Genomic DNA, 23908 nt, shown 5'->3' on the forward strand with positions numbered 1-23908 from the left:
GTATAAATCAAGTCTGTGACACTGCTGATAGCCCTTGTGAACTATAAATACTGTAATTATATAGCTACACATATGTATATTAATAGGTATATATTGCACAGGTGTCTCTGAATGAATTTGGTAAGAAACAGATGTTTTACTGCACATGTGGAAACTGTGCAGGCTAAATTATGGATAAATATGTCTACAAGTAGACTCTAAAAACATTAAACAAAATATTTAACCATAACTTTTTAAAATGATTTTTTAAAAATGTATTCCCTTTTGTTGCCCTTGTTGTTTTATTGTTGTAGTTATTATTGATGTCATTGTTGTAGGATAGGTCAGAGAGAAATGGAGAGAGGAGAGGAAGACAGAGAAGGAGAGAGAAAGACAGACTCCTGCAGACTGACTTTACTACCTGTGAAGCGACTCCCCCGCAGGTGGGGAGCAGGGCTCGAACTGGGATGTTTAAGCCCGTCTTTACGCTTTGCACGAGTGACTTAACCCGCTGCACTACCGCTGGACTCCCAACCATAAATTTTAAGATGGCGACAATGTACATCATTCTCTGTTTTATAGCCTGTGTCAAAAATGCACTACATTGATAAACCAATTTCTCACAAACACTTTTTTCATGGCCTTTTGGACATCTTTGTTCCTTAAGCTGTAGATGATGGGATTCAGCATGGGGATCACGATGGTGTAAAATATCGACACTATCATGTCATGGTCCAAAGCGTAGGTGGAACTCGGTCTCACGTACATGAAGAGGATAGTGCCGTGGTAAATAGACACTCCAGTGAGGTGAGAGCCACATGTGGAAATGACCTTTCTTCTCCCTTCTGCAGAATGCATCCTCAGAATTGCCACCAAGATGAATGCATAAGAGACCAGGACAATGAAGATTGTGAATAATTCAATGGAACCCACAAAGTAGAAAAGTAGAATCTCATTTATATGGGTATCAGAACAGGAAATGGAGATTAACGGGGGAATGTCACAGAAGATATGTCTGATTTCATTGGATGCACAGAAGGAGAGTCTAAACGTAGCGACTGTGTGTATAGAAGCATTCAGAAGGCCTCCAGCATAGGAAGCAATGATGAGGGGCACATAGACCCTGGGTGACATGCTGACCGTATACAGAAGAGGGTTGTGGATTGCTACATAGCGGTCATACGCCATTGCCGCCAAGAGAAAGCATTCTGTGGTCCCAAAAGTCACAGCAAGAAACATCTGTGTTGCACACCCAAGGAATGAAATGGATTTATTTTCTGACATGAAGTCCACTAACATATTTGGTGTGATGACGGAGGAAAAACAGGCATCTATAGAAGATAAAACACTCAGAAAATAGTACATAGGGGTGTGAAGCCGGAAATCCCCAATCACCAATAAAATCAATCCCAAATTTCCCACCATAGTAAACAGATAAATTCCTAGAAACAGAGAGAATAAGATGATTTGAAGGTGAAATATGTTTGTCAGCCCATTCAGCACAAATATGGTCACTTCAGTGATATTTTTCATGCTGGTATGGGACAGTGTTAAAGATAGAGAGCTACCTGAAACATATCCTGGAAATTATAATTCAGATTACAATGGCAAAATGAGCAAACCTGTAGTATAGGGTAATCAAACCCCGTCTTCACCATATTCATTTCTTGACAACGCTGGTAACCTCTCAGGTGGCAATGACAAAATGGTGACTTAACTGTGGAAACCTCTCACTATAAGATTAAAAAAAAGAAAGATTTATATTTTTACTCACTGTATCAGCTCATACCACTTCTAAGATGGTCATATGAAACATTTAATTTTCTGTCATTTCCACTGTATATTTTCTTAAGCCACATAAGAAAGACTTGGTAAAATGATGTTCGTATTGTAAATAAACACATGAGAAAGTCTAGTGGCACATAGATGGGACTTAAACACCAGAACTTTCTAGCTTTAAAATCTGTGCTCATCCCTGTTAAATACTAACAAAAGTTTTATAAGAAAAAAAATCTTCTCTAAAAAACAATGACAATGAATGTAAGTGGATAAAAATATAATAATGTTAACTCTTTTTTTTTTTCAGCCACAAGATTTCAGACACTATCATGCTAACCAGACTTCCCTGGGCAGAGGACTCCACCAATGTGTCCTGGAACCCCTGCTTCCCCAGAGCTCTACCCTTACTAGGGAAAGAGAGAGAGAGGCTGGGAGTATGGATCCACCTGCCAACACCCATGTTCAGCTGGTTAGCAATGACAGAAGCCAGACCTTCCACCTTCTGCATCCCATAATGACCCTGGGTCCATACTCCCAGAGGGATAAAGAATAGGAAAGCTATCAGGGGAGGGGATGGGATACAGAGTTCTGGTGGTGGGAACTTCGTAGAGTTTTAACCCTCTTATCCTATGGTTTCATCAATGTTTCCTTTTTATAAATAAAATTCTCTAAAAAATTAATAATAGACCCAGGGTCGTTGAGGGATGCAGAAGGTAGAAGGTCTGGCTTCTGTAATTGCTTCCCCGCTGAACATGGGCGTTGACTGGTCGGTCCATACCCCCAGTCTGCCTCTCTCTTTCCCTAGTAGGGTGTGACTCTGGGGAAGCTGAGCTCCAGGACACATTGGTGGGGTCTTCAATCCAGGGAAGCCTAGCCAGCATCCTGGTGGCATCTGGAACCTGGTGATTGAAAACAGAGTTAACATATGAAGCCAAACAATTTGTTGAGCAATCATGGATCCCAAGCTTGGAATAGTGGAGAGGAAGTGTTAGGGAGGTACTCACTGCAAACTCTAGTGTAGTCCTGCTTTCAGGTATATATTTTGCAGTAGTTTATGGATACGTGTGCACATAAGCTCTCTCTCACAGAAACTGGTGTATATCTAGGTTATGGGACTTTGTTAGAAAGTGAACTACCTGAGATGAAATTAGAGTGTACTATTAAAGGAAAGGTCTCACCCGAGTAATGAAGCTGAAGGGTTGTCATTCCACACGTGAAGTCTCTGGATACATTCTGAGGTGAAGCATGTTGAGGTAGCAATCGTTGCCTTGGTTAGGTTGTGATCGGCAGATGCAATGTTATTTGGTTTGGATTGGGAGATGCATACGGGAAAGTGGGCCTTCTGCATCCCTCAACGACCCTGGGTCCATGCTCCCAGAGGGATAGAGAATGGGAAAGCTATCAGGGGAGGGGGTGGGTTATGGGGATTGGGTGTTGGGAATTGTGTGGAGTTGTACCCCTCCTACCTTATGCTTTTGTTCACTAATCCTTTCTTAAATAAAAAATTAAAAAAAAATTAATAATAAATCTTGGGGCTGGGGCACCTAATGGTTCTGCAAAAGACTCTCATGCCTGAAGCTTTGAGTTCCCATGTTCAATCCCCAGCATCACCATAAGTCAGTGCTAAGAAGTGCTCTGGTCTCTGTCTCTGTTTCTTGTTCTCTCCTCTCATTAAAATAAAAACAATATTAAAAATATATAAGTCTCTCTATAAAACATTTGTTGAGGTGCTGGGAAGACAGCATAATGGATATACAAAGAGACTTTCATGCCTGAGGCTATAAGGTCCCACATTCAATCCCCAGCACCAGAATAAGCCAGAGAACAATGCTATGGTCTCTCTCCCCTCTGTGTATTTCTCATTTAAATAAAATATACATAATATTTGTTATATATAATATTATATATAATATGTATAATATTTAATTATCATTTAAAACCATTTTAGTGGCACCTGGTTAAATGCTCACTTACAGTGCACAAGGACCCAGGTTCAAGCCCGCTCCCTATCTGCAGGGGGAAAGCTTCAGGAGTGGTAAAGCAGTGTTGCAGGTGTCTTTCTGGCTCTTTCCCTCTCTATCTCTCTCTTCCCTCTCAGTTTCTCTTTGTCTTTATTCAATACCAAATAAATAAAATATTTTAAAAGGCAAATTTAAATACAGACTGTAATTTTATATATAATTCTATGATTTACTATATTACTATTTTTCAAAATGTTGTTCCTCAAAATTTTATATCACATTGCGTTACAGTTTATCTTTCATTCTGTCTATTTTTGAAAATATTTACCATTATATCATATTACATTTGTATATTTTGTCTTTTGTATTGTGTTTCAAATTACAAGATATTGGTAATCTCTGTTTTCTACTCTCCAGTATTATAGTACAATTGGAGAATTTCAAGATAACTTCAGATATATGAATTTTCTTTCAGAGTATTATAGTCAATTAAAAATTGATTATGTGGGGCCAGGTGGTAGCACAGCGGGTTAAGTGCTCCAAAGTGCAAGGACCGGCATAAGGATCCCCGTTCTAGCCTGGCTCCCCAACTTGCAGCAGGGGAGGGGGGGTTGCTTCACAAACCGTGAAGCAGGTCTGCTGGTGTCTAGCTTTCTCTCCTCGTCTCTGTCTTCTCCTCCTCTCTCTATTTCTCTCTGTCCTATCCAACAGTGATGACAACAATAATAACTACAATAATAAAACAGCAAAGGCAACAGAAACAGACTGGGGGTATGGTTCCAATGCCCATGTCCAGTAGAGAAGCAATTACAGAAGCCGGACCTCACACATTCTGCATTCCCCAAAAGAATTTTGTACAGTAAAGCCTTAACCCTACTCAATAAGTAGATAAAGGAAATTATACTTATTATTCTCATTATATCACAATATAGGCCCCAAGTAAGTTCTCCTCCCTTCCATTACTTGATTTCCTGGTTGTTTTATTTTGATCCAGTCTGTCTTCTTCCATCAGGAAAATTAAACAGGATTTAATTCCATAGGCAATATTTTTCATTGTTTCTTCCTAAATATTAAAAAAAAAATAGTGAGAGTTGGTATTATCAGACCATGGTGAGTACATTCTATTTATTTATGTTCTACTCTTTAAGATGCTTGCTACAGAGAAATAATAATAAACTTAAACTTGACATTTTATCCTCCTTTACCTGAGAGTAGCAGGAAATAATTTTTACCTGTCAAACAGCCGATAAAGTTAGGTATAATATGAATATGGCTCATTTAGATCACTTAAATAGCTTTATCCCACCTTAATAGAACCCACAGGAGATGCTCCAAAGAGAATATACTCAATTACCTTCAGGTTAAAAATAGCAGCGTGATGATTTACTTTACAGTAAAAAAAAAAAAAGTCCCTGAAATAGTGTCAAACATACTGATATGTCAAACATGTTTACATAGTGAATTGGCTTCTTTGGCTAGCCTTTGTTTAAATACATACTAAAGAAAAATTACACAATAGATAAGATATATTAAGATAGGAGTCCTTTGTTACATTCTGGGTGGAAATTGGAAGTAGCATTTTAAGTAAGACGAGGCAAAGGGAGAAGGATGAATACCAGAGACGACTTCACTCATGACCCTGGGTCCATACTCTCACGAGGTTAAAGAATAGGAAAGCTATTAGGAGGGAATGGGATATGGAGCTCTGGTGGTGGGAATTATGCCCCTCTTATCCTATGGCCTTGTCAGTATTTCCATTTTATCAATAAATAAATTTTAAAAAGAGCAATTTAAGAAAGAAAGAAAGAGAGAAAGAAAGAAAAAACACAGGTTGCAACAACTGGGGAATAAAGACCAGGAAGGATGGAGGAAGAAGAGTAGGAGCCCCCATGCGGGATGATTGAGGGAGAAGTCAGTTGGCAGTTGTGGGATACAGAGGTCAGTGATAGGGTCAAAATACAACTATCTTGTAAATCACTTTTTTTTTTTTTTACTGGTAATGTCATCTCCTAATTCATATATAGTCCTAGTTACACAGTTACACATTACAGAAACAACAGCTTATCATTAAATGATATATACAATAACCAGATATTTTTCCCCAAAAGTTACTAAAGTTGGAGCACTTAAATCAGATCATAAATTGACCAGATGACTACCATACTATGTAGTCTTAAGAATAATAGAGACAAAAACTATGACAAACAAATCAAGACAGTATATCTAGAAGTTGCATGGCAAAACGTAAGAAGAATGTGAAAAGTGGATGAAACTATAAAGAAAAGGCATAATGTTGGGAGCTGGGCAGTAGGGCTCTGGTTTAAGTGCATATAATGCAAGGCACAAGGACTGACCAGCTCTACCCCTCTCTAGCTCTCAATTTCTCTCTGTTCTAGTCAACAACAAAAATGTAAAAAAAAAAAAAGAAAAGGCCTCCAGGAGCAGTGGATTTGTAGTGCAGGCACCGATCCCCAGCGATAACCCTGGAGGCAAAAAAAAAAAAAAAGGATTGTTGAATTTGAAAAGAAACCAACAGACGTAGACAGTGTAAGTTGTAATTGTATAGATGATCCAAATGTGATTTATGATTAATGTGTGCATGAGAGTACTGATAAACCAATGCAAAGATCTTTTTAAAATATTTTTATATTTATTTATTTCCCTTTTGTTGCCCTTGTTTTTCATTGTTGTAGTTATTTATTGTGGAGTTGGAGAGGGGCCCCGAATATTGAGAGCAGCTGTTGACCCAAAGCCAATTGTTCCTTTGTTCCCTGTGGATATTTCCACCTGTGCCCACCCTGTGATAACTATGAAAAGGTGAGATGGGAAGTAATCGGGGTCGCAGACTCTCCCCTTGCTTGGAAGGGTTTCTGCGGCTCAAGCTTAAGCTTAAGCTTCCTAATAAAGGCTCTTGCTATTGCATGTGATTCTGGTCTTCTTTGCATGAGATCGGGACTCGAAGTTATTGTTATTGCTGTCGTTGTTGCTAGATAGAACAGAGCAAAATGGAGAGAGGAGGGGAAGACAGAGGGGGGAGAGAAAGATAGACACCTGCAGACCCACTTCACAGTCTGTGAAGTGACTGCCCTGCAGGTGGGGAGCCAGAGGCTAGAACCGGGATTCTTATGCTGGTCTTGTGCTCTGTGCCACCTACACTTAAGCCACTCCCCCGCAAATATATTTTAAGAAAGGTGAGTCCATAAATTATATTTTAATACATAGTATTACTATGTTATTGCATATATATATACATATATGAAATATAAACAACATAGCATGATCAGTTAAATGTAAGTAATATTTCATTTTCTTAGTTATGCTTAGTTCTAGGTATACTATTATTATTTCTTTTTTTATCCTTGCCAGGGCTTCACCTTTCCAGACCTCCATTTTCATGCATAAAGAGACAGGTAAAAAGAAACACAAAAAAAGAGAGAATCTTACTACCTAAGATTTCCTCAGTCATAGTACTCCCATATTGTTCACTGGGGGGGTTGAGTATTTTAAGTCTTTTGTGACTATTAGTATGAATGTTTTCTTAATCATTTCTTCATTTTTCCACTTTATCATTTTATTAGTATATTATAATTAAAGGTTAACATATATTGATTTTATACCTTAAATCTATTGTTATTTGATTATTATTCTAATAATTGGGGGGATATTTGGAGTTTTCAACATATAACATATTTCCAACAAGCTGTAATAATTTCACTAATTCCTTTCCTATTTGGAGGTATTTTCTCTGTTTTCTTTAATGCAATTATCTAAAGAATACATGGAGAAATGGAAAAACATCATGAGTGTGCAGTTCCATGAATTTTTATTTTAAAAATATGAATTTTACTTAAATATATGAGACACAGACAGAGTTTCTAATGGGAGAAAAACCAGAGCACCTATCAAGTAATTCTAGTGCCAGAGAAAGCTCCAGGAGCCTGGGAAAGGCAAGAGTCCTTCACCCTGTCAGAGTGAGTTATTTCTCTGAATGATACATTGTTAAAGTGTACATAGATCTAGAAACACATATGTCATTTAAATTCTCTGTTAAAGTTGAACTGCCTACCAATCTCATCTACCTTCCCCTCCTTTTTCCTTTATTTCTTTTTCATATTTGAATCCATAGGTGAACATAGTAGAAATATTTACTGAATTTTAAGGAAAACAAAACAAGTCGACTATATGCTCAAGGAGAGAAAATCCAGGATTTCAGAGAATATAAATTATAAACCAGTGGAAACAAACTATCATCAGTGTTCCATATCATTACAGTGATATTCCTGCATAATGTGTAATGATTTTCCACTGAGCACCTCTTTAGACCAGAAATCAAGCACAACCATGTAATCCCTTTTACTATGCAATTCATTGCTCCAAATCATTAATTTGTTTACTTGGGGAACAATGGAATTCTCATGATATTTTACCTTCCCAGAGGAGAGCTGTTATGTTTTCTTCACATGAGCTATAAGCTGTTATGAAAGTGCAAATGGCTAAAAATGTTCATGGTTTCCTTTAGCTGAGTGACCAGCTCTATTTTACAGGTAAGGGGAAGACATTTTAACCTCTTAAAAAATTGAGAAATTTTGAAAATAAGTAGGAGGGCCTGGAAGGTGGTGTACACATTACTTGTTTAATCTCTTTGCCCCCACCTGCAGAGGGCAAGTTTCATGAGTGGGGGCGCACTGTTGCAGGTGTCTCTTTATTTCTCTCTCTCTTCCTTACTCCTCCCTCTCTCCCTCTCTGTTTCTGTCATAAAGAGCAAAAACAATATAAAGAAAAAAAAAAAGGACACCAGAAATGGAGTCTTTGTGTAGGTACTAATCTCTGGGTGGTGGGAAAAAATAGAATATATTAACTGACAATCAATTCACTCAGATTGGCATAGCGATGGTTTATACATAGAAAAACAGAGTGGGCTGGGCAGGGGCACGCCTGATTGAGTGCACACATTATCTTGTGCAAGAACCTGGGTTTGAGCGTTCACTCCATCTGCAGGGGAGACACTTCACACTTCAAAAGTGGTGAAGCAGGTGTGTAGGTATCTAGTTTTTCCTCTCTATCTCCCTTATCCCCCACTTTCTCAATTTCTGTCTGTCCCACCAAAATAAAATAGAAAAGGAGGGAGAGAAAGAGAAAAAGAGAGGAAGAATGAGAGAAAGAAAAAAGGGAAAAGGAAGAGAGGAAGGAAGAGAGGAAGGAAGGAAGGAAGGAAGGAAGGCTACCAGGGCAATGGGTTTGTAACAGCAGCACCGAGCCTCAGCAATAAACTTGGTGCAAAAATAAATAAATAAATAATGAAAGTAGCCATCAGTTTAATAAATGTATCTATTTTATTTTGTAGGCAACGCATTCATTTTGTTTCAGCTTTATTATTATTTTTGTCTTCACTTCCAAGAAGCTCAACATTACTTTCTAAAAAGAATCAGATATTCTGCTTTGGAAATCATTGCCTTTATGAAAGATCTAAAAGTTAAGGTGGACACATCAGCTATGACACCAGATTTGCACAGGATTCAGGTGAAAAATGTGACCGAAGTCACTTGGTTTATATTACTGGGCTTCACAGATGACTATGAGCTGCAAGTCTTCCTTTTCTGTCTTTTTCTAACCATCTATCTTTTTACTGTCGTAGGGAATTTAGGACTGGTTGTATTGGTCCTTGGGGATTCTAGGCTCCACACCCCCATGTACTTCTTTCTTAGTGCTTTATCATTCTTGGATGCCTGTTACTCTTCAGTTATCACCCCCAAGATGTTGGCCAATTTCCTATCAGAGAGGAAAGACATTTCCTATGTTGGATGTGCGACACAGATGTTTCTTGCTATTACTTTAGGGACCGCAGAATGCTTTCTCTTGGCTGCAATGGCGTATGACCGCTACGTCGCAATCTACAACCCCCTCCTGTATTCAGTCAACATGTCACCCAGGGTCTATGCACCCCTTATCATAGGTTCCTTTGTCTGTGGCCTTTTGCATGCTTCTACACACACGCTGGCTACATTTAGACTCTCCTTCTGTGTATTCAATGAGATTCAACATGTCTTCTGTGACACTCCTGCTTTACTTACGATATCTTGTTCTGATACACACATGAACCAGCTCCTACTCTTCTACTTAGTGGGTTCCATTGAGTTAGTCACCTTTCTGATTGTCCTGGTCTCCTACGGTTGCATCTTGGTGGCAATTATGAAGATGCATTCCACTGAAGGGAGAAGAAAAGTCTTCTCTACATGTGGCTCTCACCTCACCGGAGTGTCCGTTTTCCATGGAACAGTTCTCTTCATGTACGTGAGACCAAGTTCCAACTATGCTTTGGAGTATGACATGATAGCATCAATCTTTTATACCACTGTGATCCCCATGCTAAATCCCATCATCTACAGCTTAAGGAACAAAGATGTCAAAGAGGCTATGAAAAAAGTGTTTGGGAAAAATCAATGTATCAACAAAATATGTTTTCCACACTGATCCATATATTGAACCAAATAATTACTTATGATCATTATATAAATTCAGAATGATATTATTTTGTGTAGTCTGATTACATTTTTTTATTTAAGTATTTATTTGTTTAAATTTCTAACTCCAGTGAGAAATGAGAAAGAGAGAGAGAAGTCAACTGAGTCAGAGCAACACTACGTGTACATGTAGCAACAGTGACTGAACTGGAAAAAGCCAGTACACAAGTTCAGAGTTCTAGGAGCTGAACAGTTATTTTAGTGATTCACACAGAATTCACTATTTTGTATAATGGTTCTAGCCATAATACCACATATATGTTCTATGTATGTGCAGGAAAACTGTTATCTGTCTGCCTCCTATTTCATGATGAAATATATACATTGCAACACACATATATGTACACATATCCATGTATACACACATGTCTATACATATAGACAGACATTTATGACTAGGCTCATTCTCATTTTATGTTTTTGCTGACTGTCATAAAAAGTCCCAGAAACTTTTCACTTACACAACAGAAGTTTTTCTCTTCCTGTTCTAAAATCTAAGAATCTAAGGACAATGTAAAGATAGGTTTTATTTATTATGAACCCACTAACCTTAACTTGTAGTTGGCTGTCTTATGTGTCTGTCTTCTCAGGATTATTCCACTCTGCATAGTGATCTCATTTATGACACCAGTTGCATTAGACTAAGGTCAATCCTAAAGAAATAATGTTAACTACCCAAAAGAATACTCTTTCATCAAATACAGCTACTTTCTAAGATACTGTGAACTAGGCCATTGATAAATGAATCGTGACATATATGTTACATAATGCTATTCAAATACATTTTTCTAGACCATTGTGATTCCCCATGACTAATCCCATTATTTACCAATTAAGAAACAAAAATGTAAAGGATGCAGTAACAAGAGTGTTCAGAAAAATCTTTTTTCACACTGACTGTTAAATTGAAATGAAGAAAGAATGATGCTTATTATCTCAGTTTGAAATGATAATAAATCTTTTGGCTTATTTGTCTTTCTCTCCTTCATTTTTTTGGTTTGCTTTATTTTTTATTAATTTTAAATAAATTTAGGGAGAGAGAGGATGATATGTAATCCTGAACACTGTTAAATTGCCATGTGATCGAGGGGTAATTGGTTAGGAACTGGCAGCATGCAAGTCCTGTCATCCACATGCTGAATTATTTTCTCCAACATTATTCTTACAAAATTCAGCTATTTTACTGTATTATAGACATACATATAGCTACATAGTGTATACACATGCAATAATACTCTTATTTTATTTGCTCATGTCTTAGTTCATTCTGAGATACACATTGCAACACACAATATGCCTATCTTTGTATATACTCATGTCTCCATAAGTGGACACAATGTTGACTCTAGTTTTGTTCCTTTATGAGAACTACCAAAATAAATTGCTTATGCAGTGGTAATTTAACTTTTACTGTTCTAAAATCTGGAAACCAGAGAGCAAAGTGAAGACAGCGTTGATTTTGTCTGAAACTTGAATTCTCCATTTTGACTAAGCTTTCTTTGTCTTCACTTCATCATTCCTCTTTCCGAATCTGAGTGTTGATTGTTTCTTTTCTCATGACATCACTCCCAAAGGATTCATGTGTCCCCTAAAGAATTAAAGCAAATTAATTGAAAAGAGATCCTATCACCAAAGATAGTCATATTCTGAGATACTCGGCTTTAGGCCTTCTGTATGTCAACAGTGATATTTGTGTTGCTTATTATTGTGTAGGTGATTATTTGCATATGTATTTACATACAGAGTCCTGTTTGTATGACTGAAATTACATAGACCACTTAGAGTTGCAACTACAAGTAAACTTATAATGGTATCTGTGTAGCTTGAGCAAATGTCACCTTATCCACAGAAAAATCATAGAGTCGGACTCCAGTTAAACAATCCCTGCCCCACCCTGAGAGCTGTGATTTGGAGAAATGTCATCATGGCTTGTGGTTTGAGATTATGTATGTGTCCAGGTGCTTGGTATCACCATAGTGCAGTGCGGACTCGTGAGGGTTTACTTACCCTGCCTTTTAAAAATGTCTTCGAAAGCATGGATATTTTATATATTCTCTTTTAAATGATGTTTTAATTATTTTTTTTAATTATTGGATCTAGACAGAAAGAAATTGAGAGAGGAAAGGGAGATAGACAGGGAGAGAGACACAGAGAGACACCTCTGCAGTTCTACTTCACCACTCCTGAAGCTTCCTCCCACAGGTGGGGACCAGGGGCTCAAACCTGGGTTCTTGGTCATTGCAGTGTGCACTTACCCAGCTGTAGCACCGCCTGGCCCATTACATATATATATATATATATATATATATATATATATATATATATATATATATATATATAATTCCATAAATAATTAGGGATTATACATTAGTTTTATGTTTATACTTAAATTTAAAGGTAACCAAAGATAAGTAAAATTCTGATAATGAGGTCTCTAAAATTCTGATGTTTTCTCACAGCAAAGCCTTACAAATACATTTGAAAAAATAAGCCTGGACCTATTAAGTTTATTGTAATGTTATGCAACATGGCTACAGACTAGTATAAACAATAAATAACATATTTATATTTGTAATGTAAGTATCACATACTATGAAATAGTACTACTATTTTATTCCCCTTTATTTAGCAAAGTCTTAATTACATATTTCATGTTTTATTATTACTGAAAGACGCCTTTTTTTTTTTTTTGTCTAAAAGAACTCAGAAGGACTTCACTATTGCGCCAGCCCTAGAGAAGTCGGAGCAAGTAGTGACATCTTAAGTTTTGAGGTCTCGCTCTCTTATTCACGTAGCTTAATACTGAAAGGGTTTATTCAGGTAGAAAGCAGGACAAACAGCAGAGGCAGGAGTAAAAAGCTTAAGCTAACGGTAAGTGGAAAGGAGGCTTTACATGTTGCAGATGTCACTCCGGTATCTATAGGACTGCTGTGTTCAGTAACGCTATCCAGTCAGTCACCTTTGTCTGAAACTTTGTCTACATGGGATCTTTTGCTCGTTGGCCCCATTATTGTTTGAGGAGTCACAAGTTAATGAGTATGAAGTCGTTTAGGTCTGGAGTTATACATTAAGCCTAAAGTTACCAGAAATCTTATCTAAATGCTATCACAGTATCCATTTATCTTTTGTTTTCATAGACCTTAGAGCAAAAGTGCACAATAGTTTGCAGTGAGTCAATAAATGTAGCAAGCAAGCAGAGAGACCTAAAAAGACATCATAAAGTACCTAATGAAATAGTTTCTACATAGACCTCTACTTAGATAGGCTCTTCACCTACCTCCTATTGCACGTCTCTCAATCAGCCCAAAGCTAACCTTGTCAGACAAAGGACGGACTATAAAAGCTGAGTAAGGGCCAGAGACTGACATACTTTAATGATGACTCTTTAGTCACTAGCAGGCACCCCATCACCTGGGGCCCTGGTCAGGGAATCCTGGGATTCCCCACACAGACATTTGTCTTTTTATCACTAGGGGTGGGGAGGAGGGCACTGGCACCTGCAGTAACTCCAGGATATCTCATAGATGGATTTATTTATTTATTTGTAACAGTGTGTGAGAGGTAGAGTTAGAGAGGGAGATAGAGACAAAGAGCTAATACACTGGCAGCATTTCAACACCACGTGTGAAGCCTCCTCCGCCCTATAGGTGGGGCCCAGTGTTTGAAGAAGAATCTCATGAAAGGCAGTATGAACTCTTCCTAGTATTTCACCACCTTGGCTCGGACAACACTGTTTTTAAACATGTTCACATTTTAGGTTTATAATTTGCTTATTTAATGTCTGTTTTACACTATAATGAGCTCATTACCAGGATTCTAGTTACCATGCAGAATCTTTTACTCATAACCCACAGCATAGATCCCTTCTCTTCTGATAATCACCAGTATACTTTTGTGTATTTTTTTAAAAAAGTTTTATTCATTTGTTCTCTTTTGTTGCCCTTGTTGTTTTATTGTTGTAGTTATTATTGATGTCGTTGTTGTTGGATAGGACAGAGAGAAATGGAGGAGGGGAAGACAGAAATGGGGAGAGAAAGATAGACACCTGCAGACCTGCTTCACTGCCTGTGAAGTGACACCCCTGCAGGTGGGGAGCCGGGGGCTTGATACTTCTGTGTATTTGAGTTTAGGCTTGTTCCTTTTTGTTGTTGTTTTTATATGAAGATTCCCTTTTCTCCATAGTCTTTTCAGTACCTGAACTTCTCATCTTACTAGTAATATGCATCCTGATAGGTGGAAGATAAATATTCATTGTGGATTTGATTTCTTGTTTCTCAGTAGAGAGATAATTGAGTGATTACGAAGTCTATACTATCTTGTCCTTTCAATACACTTTCTTGTGTCCATATGTATCAGGATTTTAATAAAAGTAAATTGATCATCATCTCATAAAAATAAAATTCCTTTTTCATGAGAATTTAAGTTTTTCAGGTATGGGTAGATAGCATAATTATCATGCAAGACTCTCATGCTTGAGGATTCAAAGTCTCAGGTTCAATCCCCTGCACCACCATAAGCCTGAGTTAAGCAGTGCTCTGGTTAAAAAAAAAATGTTGGGCACCTGGGTTGTTTCCAGGTTTTAGCTATTACGAATTGTGCTACTATGAACATAGGTGTGCGCATATCTTTTTGGTTGGGTGTTATGGAGTCCTTGGGGTATACACCCCCCAAAAATTCTAAGCTTTTCCACAGATTGTATCGTAAGTAGGACTATAATCTTATGTCCTTAAATTAATTTTCCTGTTATATTTCTATTTTTATTTTACAGATCAGTTTATAAGAAGGTCAATAAACTCTGTAACCATATTTATCATGGAATTAATTGCTTCAGACTATTCTGCTTTTTTTGTGAGCAAATTAAAATTACCTTTCTAGTTCTTTTTTCATTCCTAGAAGATAATGAGTGTGTTTTTCTTAGTGGAGTATCCCAGTGGACTTGAAGAAGTGCTCAAGAACCTGCTTATAACATTGCAGAAGCTTGCTATTCACAGTGTATCCTAATTGACTGAGTAGTTAATTTTCACAGGTAAGATCAAATTTTTTTTTTTGCCACTTAAAATATTTCAGTCTATGCTTCAGTATGTTAATCTGAGATAGAAGTGCCTTTTTAACTCAAAACTGGATACATTTGAATGATGTAATTCCAGAAATCATGGCAGTGATAATGGGGAAGTCTGGCTATTTATGCTGATACATTTTCAAGTTAGAAATGTGTTTTAACTTCTTAGATGAAAGGAAATAATCACATTCAAAATAGACACAGGCTTATATTATGCATTGAGGAAAAATATTAAAGGAAGGATATAATCAATTAATTAATCACTGAGCATGTTCCATTTATGGATGATATTTACAATGCTACATAAATTAATTTCAATTATACTTTATAAATAGCTATCTAATCAAAGTGTCACTTAGTTTTTGTTACCATCATTGCTAACTCATTCTTGATATTCTTTTAACTATTTGAATACATCAAAAAAGTATTAGGGGATACCATTTCCAGATAAGGCATGTATCAATGACGATGCATTTTATTCAAATGGGACTAGGTTAACATTTGAAGCAGAAATATTTGGTCTTTAATTCTGTCTCTCCTAGTAACTAATCACCTGTTTTTCTTTACTACTGAGCTGACTTCTTGTCGGTTTTCTCAGCTAGAAAAGAATGTCATTTTATTTCTTATTTTGAAGACAGCTATGTAGATTATATCACATGATGCACACAATTTTCTAATCTCCTATGAGTCCCTTAGCATCTAGTAACAGTCATTGTATCCTTTCTTTTCTCTCCTAATATCTGTAATATCCTGATGGGGGTGCAACATTTTTTCTGACATTCTCTATCTCTAAAATAGCATCACTGATGGGTCTGGCAGTGAGTGGCACACATTCTTGAGCACACATGCAAGAGGTCCCAAGTTCAAGCTTCCAATCTCCAACTGCCAGGGAAGAGGGGCTCAGGGGAGATTCATGTGTGATAAAGCAGTGCCCTGTGTACCTCTCTTCCTCTCTTTCCACATTCTCTCTTAACTTTTCTTTGTCTAGTAAATAAATCAGTAATAAATAGAATATAAAATAAAGTAAAATTATATATATATTATCCTTCTGATATCTCTTTTTTAAACATAATTTATTATTTTTTTTTGCTTTTGTTTGTTTATTTATTGGATATAGAAAACCAGGAATCAAGAGGGAGGAAATGAGAGGGGGGAAGAGAGGGAGAGGGAGAGGGAGAGAGAGAGAGAGAGAGAGAGAGAGACAGAGAGAGAGAGACGGAAGGAGAGGGGCATCTGAAGCATTGCTTCCCCATTTACAAAGTTTTCCCCCTGTAGGTGGAGGTCAGGGGCTCAAAGCTTGGTCCTTGCACACTATAATGTGTGCACTCAACCAGGCGTGTCACCACCCGGCCCCCAGATATATTGCTTAAAATAAAATCAGCTACAATTAAGCTCTGTTCATGTTATCTTAAATATCGGTGCGCCGCTATGTTCCATCGCTGGGGAGCCAGAGACGACCTGAACTGCCCCTGCGGCTCCAGACAGACTATGACCCACATAGTCAACGACGGCCACCTCTCCAGATTCAAAGGAGGTCTCGAAACTTGACATCAGGCTCCACCTGACGCTGTTGACTGGCTACGGAAGAAGGGCAAACGCTAGAAGAAGAAGTTGATAAGTGTGTATTTGTAGAACGGTTATTTACTTATTAGATGGAGTGATGCCTCTATAATTTCTCTTTACAGCAAAATACATAAATAGATACAGCAAAATAGATAAATGCTTTAACTGGATCTGATTGGGATAAACTATATCTGTCTATATCTATATACATTTCGTCTGTGGAGGGAGCACCAAGGCTTCACATTTGTACAATTTCATCATTTGATGGAATCCACACTTATCCAGAAAGAAGGTAAGAAATAGAGGATGGGAGTGACAGAGAGAAATCAGACATCACAGCACGGTTTCTTTGCTCATGAAGCTTCTCTTCTGCATGAAGCTCTCCTCTGTGTGTTCTCAAAGGTAGGTTTTTATGCAGGGGGTGTGTGGCTCTACTCTGTGAGCTATAAATGCATTGGTATGGTCTCTCTTTCTTCATTCTCCCTCTCATCTTCCTCCTCCTTCTTCTATTTTTTTTAAAAATTATTTATAAAAAGGAAACATTGACTAAACCACTACAACTCGGTATCCCATCCCCTCCCCTCCACTGATAGTTTTCATATCCTTTAACTCTCTGGGAGTATGTGCCCAAGGTCATTGTGGGATGCAGAAAGTGGAAGGTCTGGCTTCCTTAATTGCTTTCCTACTTAACATGGGCGTTGACAGGTTAATCCATACTCCCAGCCTGTCTCTCTCTTTCCCTAGTGGGCAAGGGCTCTGGGGGAGGTGGAGCTCCAGAACACATTGGTGGGGTTGTCTGTCCAGGGAAGTCTGGTTGGCATCATGCTAGCATCTGGAACCTGGTGGTTGAAAAGAGAGTTAACATACAAAGCCAAATAAATTGTTTACCAATCATGGACCTAAAGGCTGAAATAGTGCAGATAAATAGTTGGGGGGGGGGTCCTCCATTTTGTAGATAGCTAGTAGGCATATTTTAGTTATATTACAAAGGGCCTGGGACTATAATAATTTTTTTCTTCTTTTTCTTTTTTTCTGCTAAGCCTAAAATCTGATATGCAGGTGGATCCAAGTTATTGTCTGGGGAGATAATGTTATGGATGGACAAAGGACCAGAAAGCTGGATCAGGGAAGAGAGCAGCTCCCCAATATGGGAAAGGGGACTGTAAACCCCATCGATTTGATCTGATCTGAGACCCATATTCAGCTTAGGAGCCTTTGTGACCTCTGCATCCCTGAAGATCTGAGATCACATTCTGTGGTCATGAGTAGGAACATTCCAAGCTTCCCCAATATCAGGAGCCATCTTCCTCAGGTATAGCATAGAGTATGCTGTCCATCCTCTCTTCAGAGGATGGAACATTATCTACCATTGTTGATCCAAGTTGAGGGCACGGTCCTATGGGGGCCCAGAAAGGGATCTATTGTGTTGTTCCTGATAGAAATGACCGGTAGCAATGGAGAGAGGAATTTATTTGAGGTCTAGGCCCATCATGCCTGTTTGGGAATCTCAGGACTCCCGAATAGGGCCCCAGCTAATGGGGTGGCCTGATAGTGACTAAAGAGTTATCCTTAAAGTATGCCAGTCTCTTTCCCTTATTCATCTTTTGCAGTCATTGCTTTGCTAAGGTTACCTTTATTAGCTCATAGAGTAACTGTAATAGGAAGTAGGTGAGGAGGGTATCTAAGCCTAAGTAGACACTATTTCATTATGAACTTGATACTGACTCACTACAGACTATATTGTGTATTTTTGCTTTCAGATATATATTTTGCCCTAATTTATGGATACATGTGAACATTTGCTCTATTTTACGGGACCTAGTCTATATCTAGGTTTTGGGATTTTGTTAGGAAGTGAACCTCCTGGACTGGAATTAGAGAATATTATGAAAGGAAAGGTTTCACCCAAGTAATGAGGGTGAAGGGTTGACATTCCAGGCCTGACATCTCTGGACACACAGTCTGAAGTGAAGCATGCAGAGGTGGTATTCCTCAGCAGGTTGGGATCAGCGGATGGAATATCATTTGGTATAAATTGAGAGAAGTATTAAGAAAAGTAAAGCTCACCCTAGAGGTTCCAGTACTGGGGGAAATATAGGCTTTATAGAAGAAGCTGAAGGTTCCTGCTGTCTTAGGGTTTAATAAGAAAATAGATATTTATTGCTATAATCACATTACTTGGCAATTGGGTTAACTTTGAAATATACATTTGTTAGGATTTGCTTTATCATATACAACATGACCATAATTTATGTCCTTTGATATTATTTGTATATAGCTGTGCCACCAGTTGCTTCTGTTCTCCCTGGTCTAAAATTTTAAGAGAGTCAACATATCAAAGATTCAGCCTATATATTTAAAAGACTCTGTGCTTTAAAAAGTTTGAGACATTCAATTTTTACCCTCTCATATTAGTTAAATAGTGATTTATATGACTATAAATTAATAGGAGTGTACATAAACACCATTCCTACCACCAAAAGACTGTTCTTAAGCAGTGTGTTGTTGGGTTTCCAAATTCTGTGACTTTTAGTAATTTTCTGTTTGTTTTTAAATGTTGGCTTTACTCCACTGTAGTCTGAGAAGATAGATGGGATGATTTCAATGCTTGTGAATTTGTTGATGATGTCTTTGTGGCTTAACATGTGGTCTATCCTTGAGGATGTGCTGTGTGTATTTGAAAAGAATGTGTATTCAGTTTTTTGGGGTGAAGAACTCTGAAAATGTCCAGGAGGTCTAGTCTGTCCATCTATTCATTTAATTCTATTGTTTCTTTGTTGATTCTCTGCTTCATTTATGTGTCTAAGTGTGAGAGTGGAGTGTTAAAATCTCCCACTATTATTGTATCACTATTGATGTATTTTTTTAGTTTTTTCAGTAGGTGTTTGATGTATCTAGATGGTCCCTCATTGGGTGCAAGGTGTTAATAATTGTTAAATCTTTTTGGTTGATTGATCCTCTAATCATTATGTAATGACCTTGCCTATGTATTATTACTTTATTTAATTTAAAGTCTGTGGTGTCAGAGATGAGAATGGCTGTTCCTGCCCTTATTTTGTGGCCCATTAGCCTGTATGATAGTTTTCCATCCTTTCACTTTAAGTCTGTGTTTGTCTTGTTGGATAAGGTGGGATTCTGTCAAGCATCATATGGTTGGGATGTGTTTTCTGATCCATCCTCCCACTCTGTGCCTTTTAATGGGTGAGTTTAAGCCATTGACATTTTTGATATTATGGATTTAATGTATTGTAGTGCCATTATTCAACATTTTTTTTGCTCTGATATATGGCAAGTATTATATTGATCTTCTTGTTTATGAGGTCCTTTAGAACCTCTTTCAGGGCAGGCTTGTTGAAGGTTGCCTCCTTTAACTGTTGTCTGTCAAGAAGGTTTTGATTCCTCCATCTAGTCTGAATAAAAGTCTAGCAGGATATATTATCCTTGGTTGAAACCCTTTTTCATTCAGGGCTTGACAGATATCTTGCCATTCTCTTCTGGCTTTTACACTTTGAGTGGAGAAGTCTGATGATAATCTTACTGGTTTTCTCCTGTATGTGACTTTTTGTTTATTTTCTCTTGCAGCCTTTGGAATCCTTTCTTTAGCCTTACTTCCTTTTATTGGAACTGTGATGTGTCTTTAGGTCTGGGTTGATTTTGTTTGGGATTTTCTGGGCCTCTTGAATCTTAGTGTCCTTTCTGTTGTTTAGGTCTGGGAGTTTTTCTTCTATTACTTCCTCTAGAATGTTTACTTCTCCTTCCTCTCTTTCTTCCTCTGGTAGGCTAATTATACAAATGTTACTTCTTTTGAGTTCACCCCATATGTCTCTGTTGTTGTTTTCAGTGTCTCTCAATCTCTTTTTGAGCTTTTTTACCTCTTTCTTTGTTTTGTCTAGCTCATCCTCTGTTTGTCTAATTTTGTTTTCTGCTTCTGTTAATCTTCTTTCCTTTCTTCAGCTTCTTTCTTCAGTTCAGTTATAGTATTAGCTTATTCTGCTAATTGGCCTTTTAGTTCAGCTATTTCAGCTTTCAGTTCTCTAATTGCCTCAAGGTAGCTTGTCTTTTCCTTGAGTGTCTCATCTGTTGTTTCCCTAATTCTGATAGCCCTTTCCTCCATAGTTGTCCTCAATTCTGTGATTATTAGGGTTTATTATTGCTTGCATAATGTTCTTATCTATGGTTACTTCTGACTGATTTGGAATTTCTTCTGGGCTCCTGTCTTGATTCATTGTGGTAGCAGTTTTATTTGCTCTTGATTTAACCATTTTTTATTGATGTGTTTTTTAATTTTCTGTTCTGTCATTCTTCACTTGTTGTGTTTTGAGTACAAGCCACACTATACTAAAGACCTTTATGACAAATGCAGTCACCAAACTCAGACATTACAACAATAGTAATTGAAGCAAGGATTGATGCAGTTCAACCAATACCAGTTAGCCAAACAACACCTCCAGTCCATGAAAAAAATACAACCAAATCCAAAAAAAAAAAAAAAAAAGAAAGAGAAAGGAAAAAAGGGAAAGGAAGAATAGACAATTATGCACATCTACTGTGCACTGTAAATTCTAGGGATAGCAAGAGGAGAAAGGGAAGTAGAGAAGAGAGACATGCACACAGAAAGAGTCCACTCTGAGTCAGATTTCTTCCCCCAAATAATTCACAAACGAGTATCAGTGAATTCAGAAATTAAAAGAAGGAAGAAGAAAGAAAAGAATACAAAAACAACAACAACAAAAAGAGAGAAGTGACAGGAAAGAGATTTTTTTTATTTTGAATTAGCCATGAGGATGGAAAAAGGAGAGTGAAGGGAAGAGGTAGAGAGAAACAAGTTCCTCTCACAATGGATAGGATACCCATTTACCTAGCAATGGAAAAATCAACAACAGTTAATTTTGGACAATGTGAAGAAGGAGGGGGAAAAAGGACACACGTAAATAATAATAATAATAATAATAATAATAATAATAATAATAATAATATAAAAGAAAGCAAAAGCCCTAATAGTCAGTCTGCAGCTTGGACTGCTCTGGATTGGCTGCAGGCAACCAAGCAAAGACAGCCAATTGTAAGTACTATACAAAAAAAAAAAAAAAACTTTAGGTAGTCTTGCCCAGGCAGGGATGAGGCTCTGATTGGTCATGTATTTTGTCACTTAAGTAGAGCTCCAGCCACTTTAACAAAATGAGATAGAGAGAAGAAAAACAAAAAGGGAAAAGCTTGGAATGACACACCTGCTGAGCCAGGAATCTTGGTAAAGAAAATAGCTCAGGGGGAAGCCTGCTAGGAGCAGCTTTCCAGCCCCTGGGGGATGTTTCTGGGGCGTGGGGGAGGGGTGAGCTTCAGAAATAATCAAAAGATTTTCCTTTCTTTGTCTCCCTGCTGTCCATTTTCTAACCCAAGAGTGAGCTATAGGACTCCTCCTTGGTCCCCTTATTCACCCCTAGGACCCCTTATTCACCCTCCTGCTGAAGTTCGGCCCAGTATCCTACCCTATCCAGAGAATCCTACGTCACAAGCTGCTGCTTATTGGAGTTCAAGCCAGCCAAGTCGCCATCTTGGCTCTGCCCTCCTCCTCCTCCTCCTCCTCCTCCTCTTCCTCCTCCTCCTCCTCCTTCTTCCTTTCCTTCTCTCACTCTTTCCTTCCACCCTTCTTTCAGTCTTTCCTTCCTCTCTCTCTCTTTCTCTCTCTCTCATCATCTTCTTCTTTGTTTACTTCATTTTTACTCTACCAGGTTTATCTCTGAAATTTCATACCTGCATAATTTCATCATTTACAGTACTGCACTATAGTATTATATTTTGCTCTTTTTTTTTTCCCCTTTACACCTTTCCTTTTCTGCTTTATTTTTCCCAAATCTTCCCCTGAGCAGGTGCTCCCATTTGGTGGTCGGGGATCTGAATCCGGGTATTTACACTTGTCAAAATGGTAAAGTGTGTGTTCCACCAACTGAGTATCTTCTAGAGCCCTGCCAGGATTTATTTACTTAAAAACTAGATGAAGGTCTTTTTAGGGATACAGAATTGATGACAAGTATAAAAAAGACTTATACTGGCATGAAGTTAGAATTGTAACAGCACATGAACAATATAATAAAGTATAGAAATCAAAATAGGGATCTTATTTGAGATTTCCTTATTGATTTTGAAGAATGAGAGCATCACTCTGGCAGATGAAATGCCAAGAACCTCCTGTTTTTGGCTTTGTTATCTCATCATAAATCTACAAATATTTATGGGTTAAAATAATAACTAAAAATGAAGATATATGATGATTTAGTCAGGTAAAGTTTTCTGATATGATAAATTGAACTGTAATTCTGGAGCCAGTGGTGGTGCACCCAGTTAAGTGCACATAGTACTATGTGCAAGGATTTGTGCAAAGACCTTGGTTTGAATCCTGACTCCCCACCTGCAGAGGGGACACTACACAAGCAGTGAAGCAGGTCTGCAGGTATCTGTCTTTCTCTCTCCCTCTCTGTCTTCCTCTTGCCTCTCAATTTATTTCTGTCCTATCAAATAAAACAAAAAGAAAAATTAAAAAAAAAAAAGGTCACCAGGAGCCTTGGATTTGTAGTGCCATCACTGAGTCATAGTGATGAGCCTGGAGGCAAATGAAAAAAAGTTGAAACAAAATTCTTACATTCTACTTTATGGTGATGTGATGAGATTTTATTAATGCTCCGTTTTCATATCACATTGTTTTTCTTATTTAAATGTATAGAAAAACATAATGGGGACTCTCTGGATGCCTGTGGGCAGGGTTTTGTTCACATCTCATAGCTGAGAAATAAACGTCATTACACTACTGAGAGAGTGAGAAAGGAATATGGGATGGTGGAAGCAGGGCACACATCTTGCAGTGAGGTTCTGCAGAATATCCTATGTGGACCACTCTGTTCCTCTGTTTACTTGGTGTGTGTGCCTACAGCTATGTCAAATATAAACATATTTCCCCCCATTTTGGATTGGATGGGAAAGAGAGAAATTGACGGGGGAACGGAGGTAGAGAGGGAGACAGAAAGATAGACACCGGCTGCCCTGCTTCACAG

General features: G+C 37.9%; 2 protein-coding genes across 2 annotated transcripts; one reads left to right on the forward strand and one right to left on the reverse strand.

The window, feature by feature from the left end:
• Positions 1-567: 567 nt before the first annotated feature.
• On the reverse strand, positions 568-1512 carry LOC103110268 (olfactory receptor 5T9-like). The gene has a single exon (XM_007519443.1). It carries the CDS (start codon positions 1510-1512, stop codon positions 568-570), a length of 945 nt encoding a protein of 314 aa, XP_007519505.1.
• A 7664-nt stretch (positions 1513-9176) lies between these two features.
• On the forward strand, positions 9177-10190 carry LOC103110350 (olfactory receptor 5T7-like). The gene has a single exon (XM_007519525.2). The coding sequence runs from the start codon at positions 9177-9179 to the stop codon at positions 10188-10190; it is 1014 nt and encodes a 337-aa protein (XP_007519587.2).
• Positions 10191-23908: the final 13718 nt, after the last annotated feature.

This window comes from Erinaceus europaeus, chromosome 17 (assembly GCF_950295315.1).
Source record: "Erinaceus europaeus chromosome 17, mEriEur2.1, whole genome shotgun sequence".
Lineage (NCBI taxonomy): Eukaryota > Metazoa > Chordata > Mammalia > Eulipotyphla > Erinaceidae > Erinaceus > Erinaceus europaeus.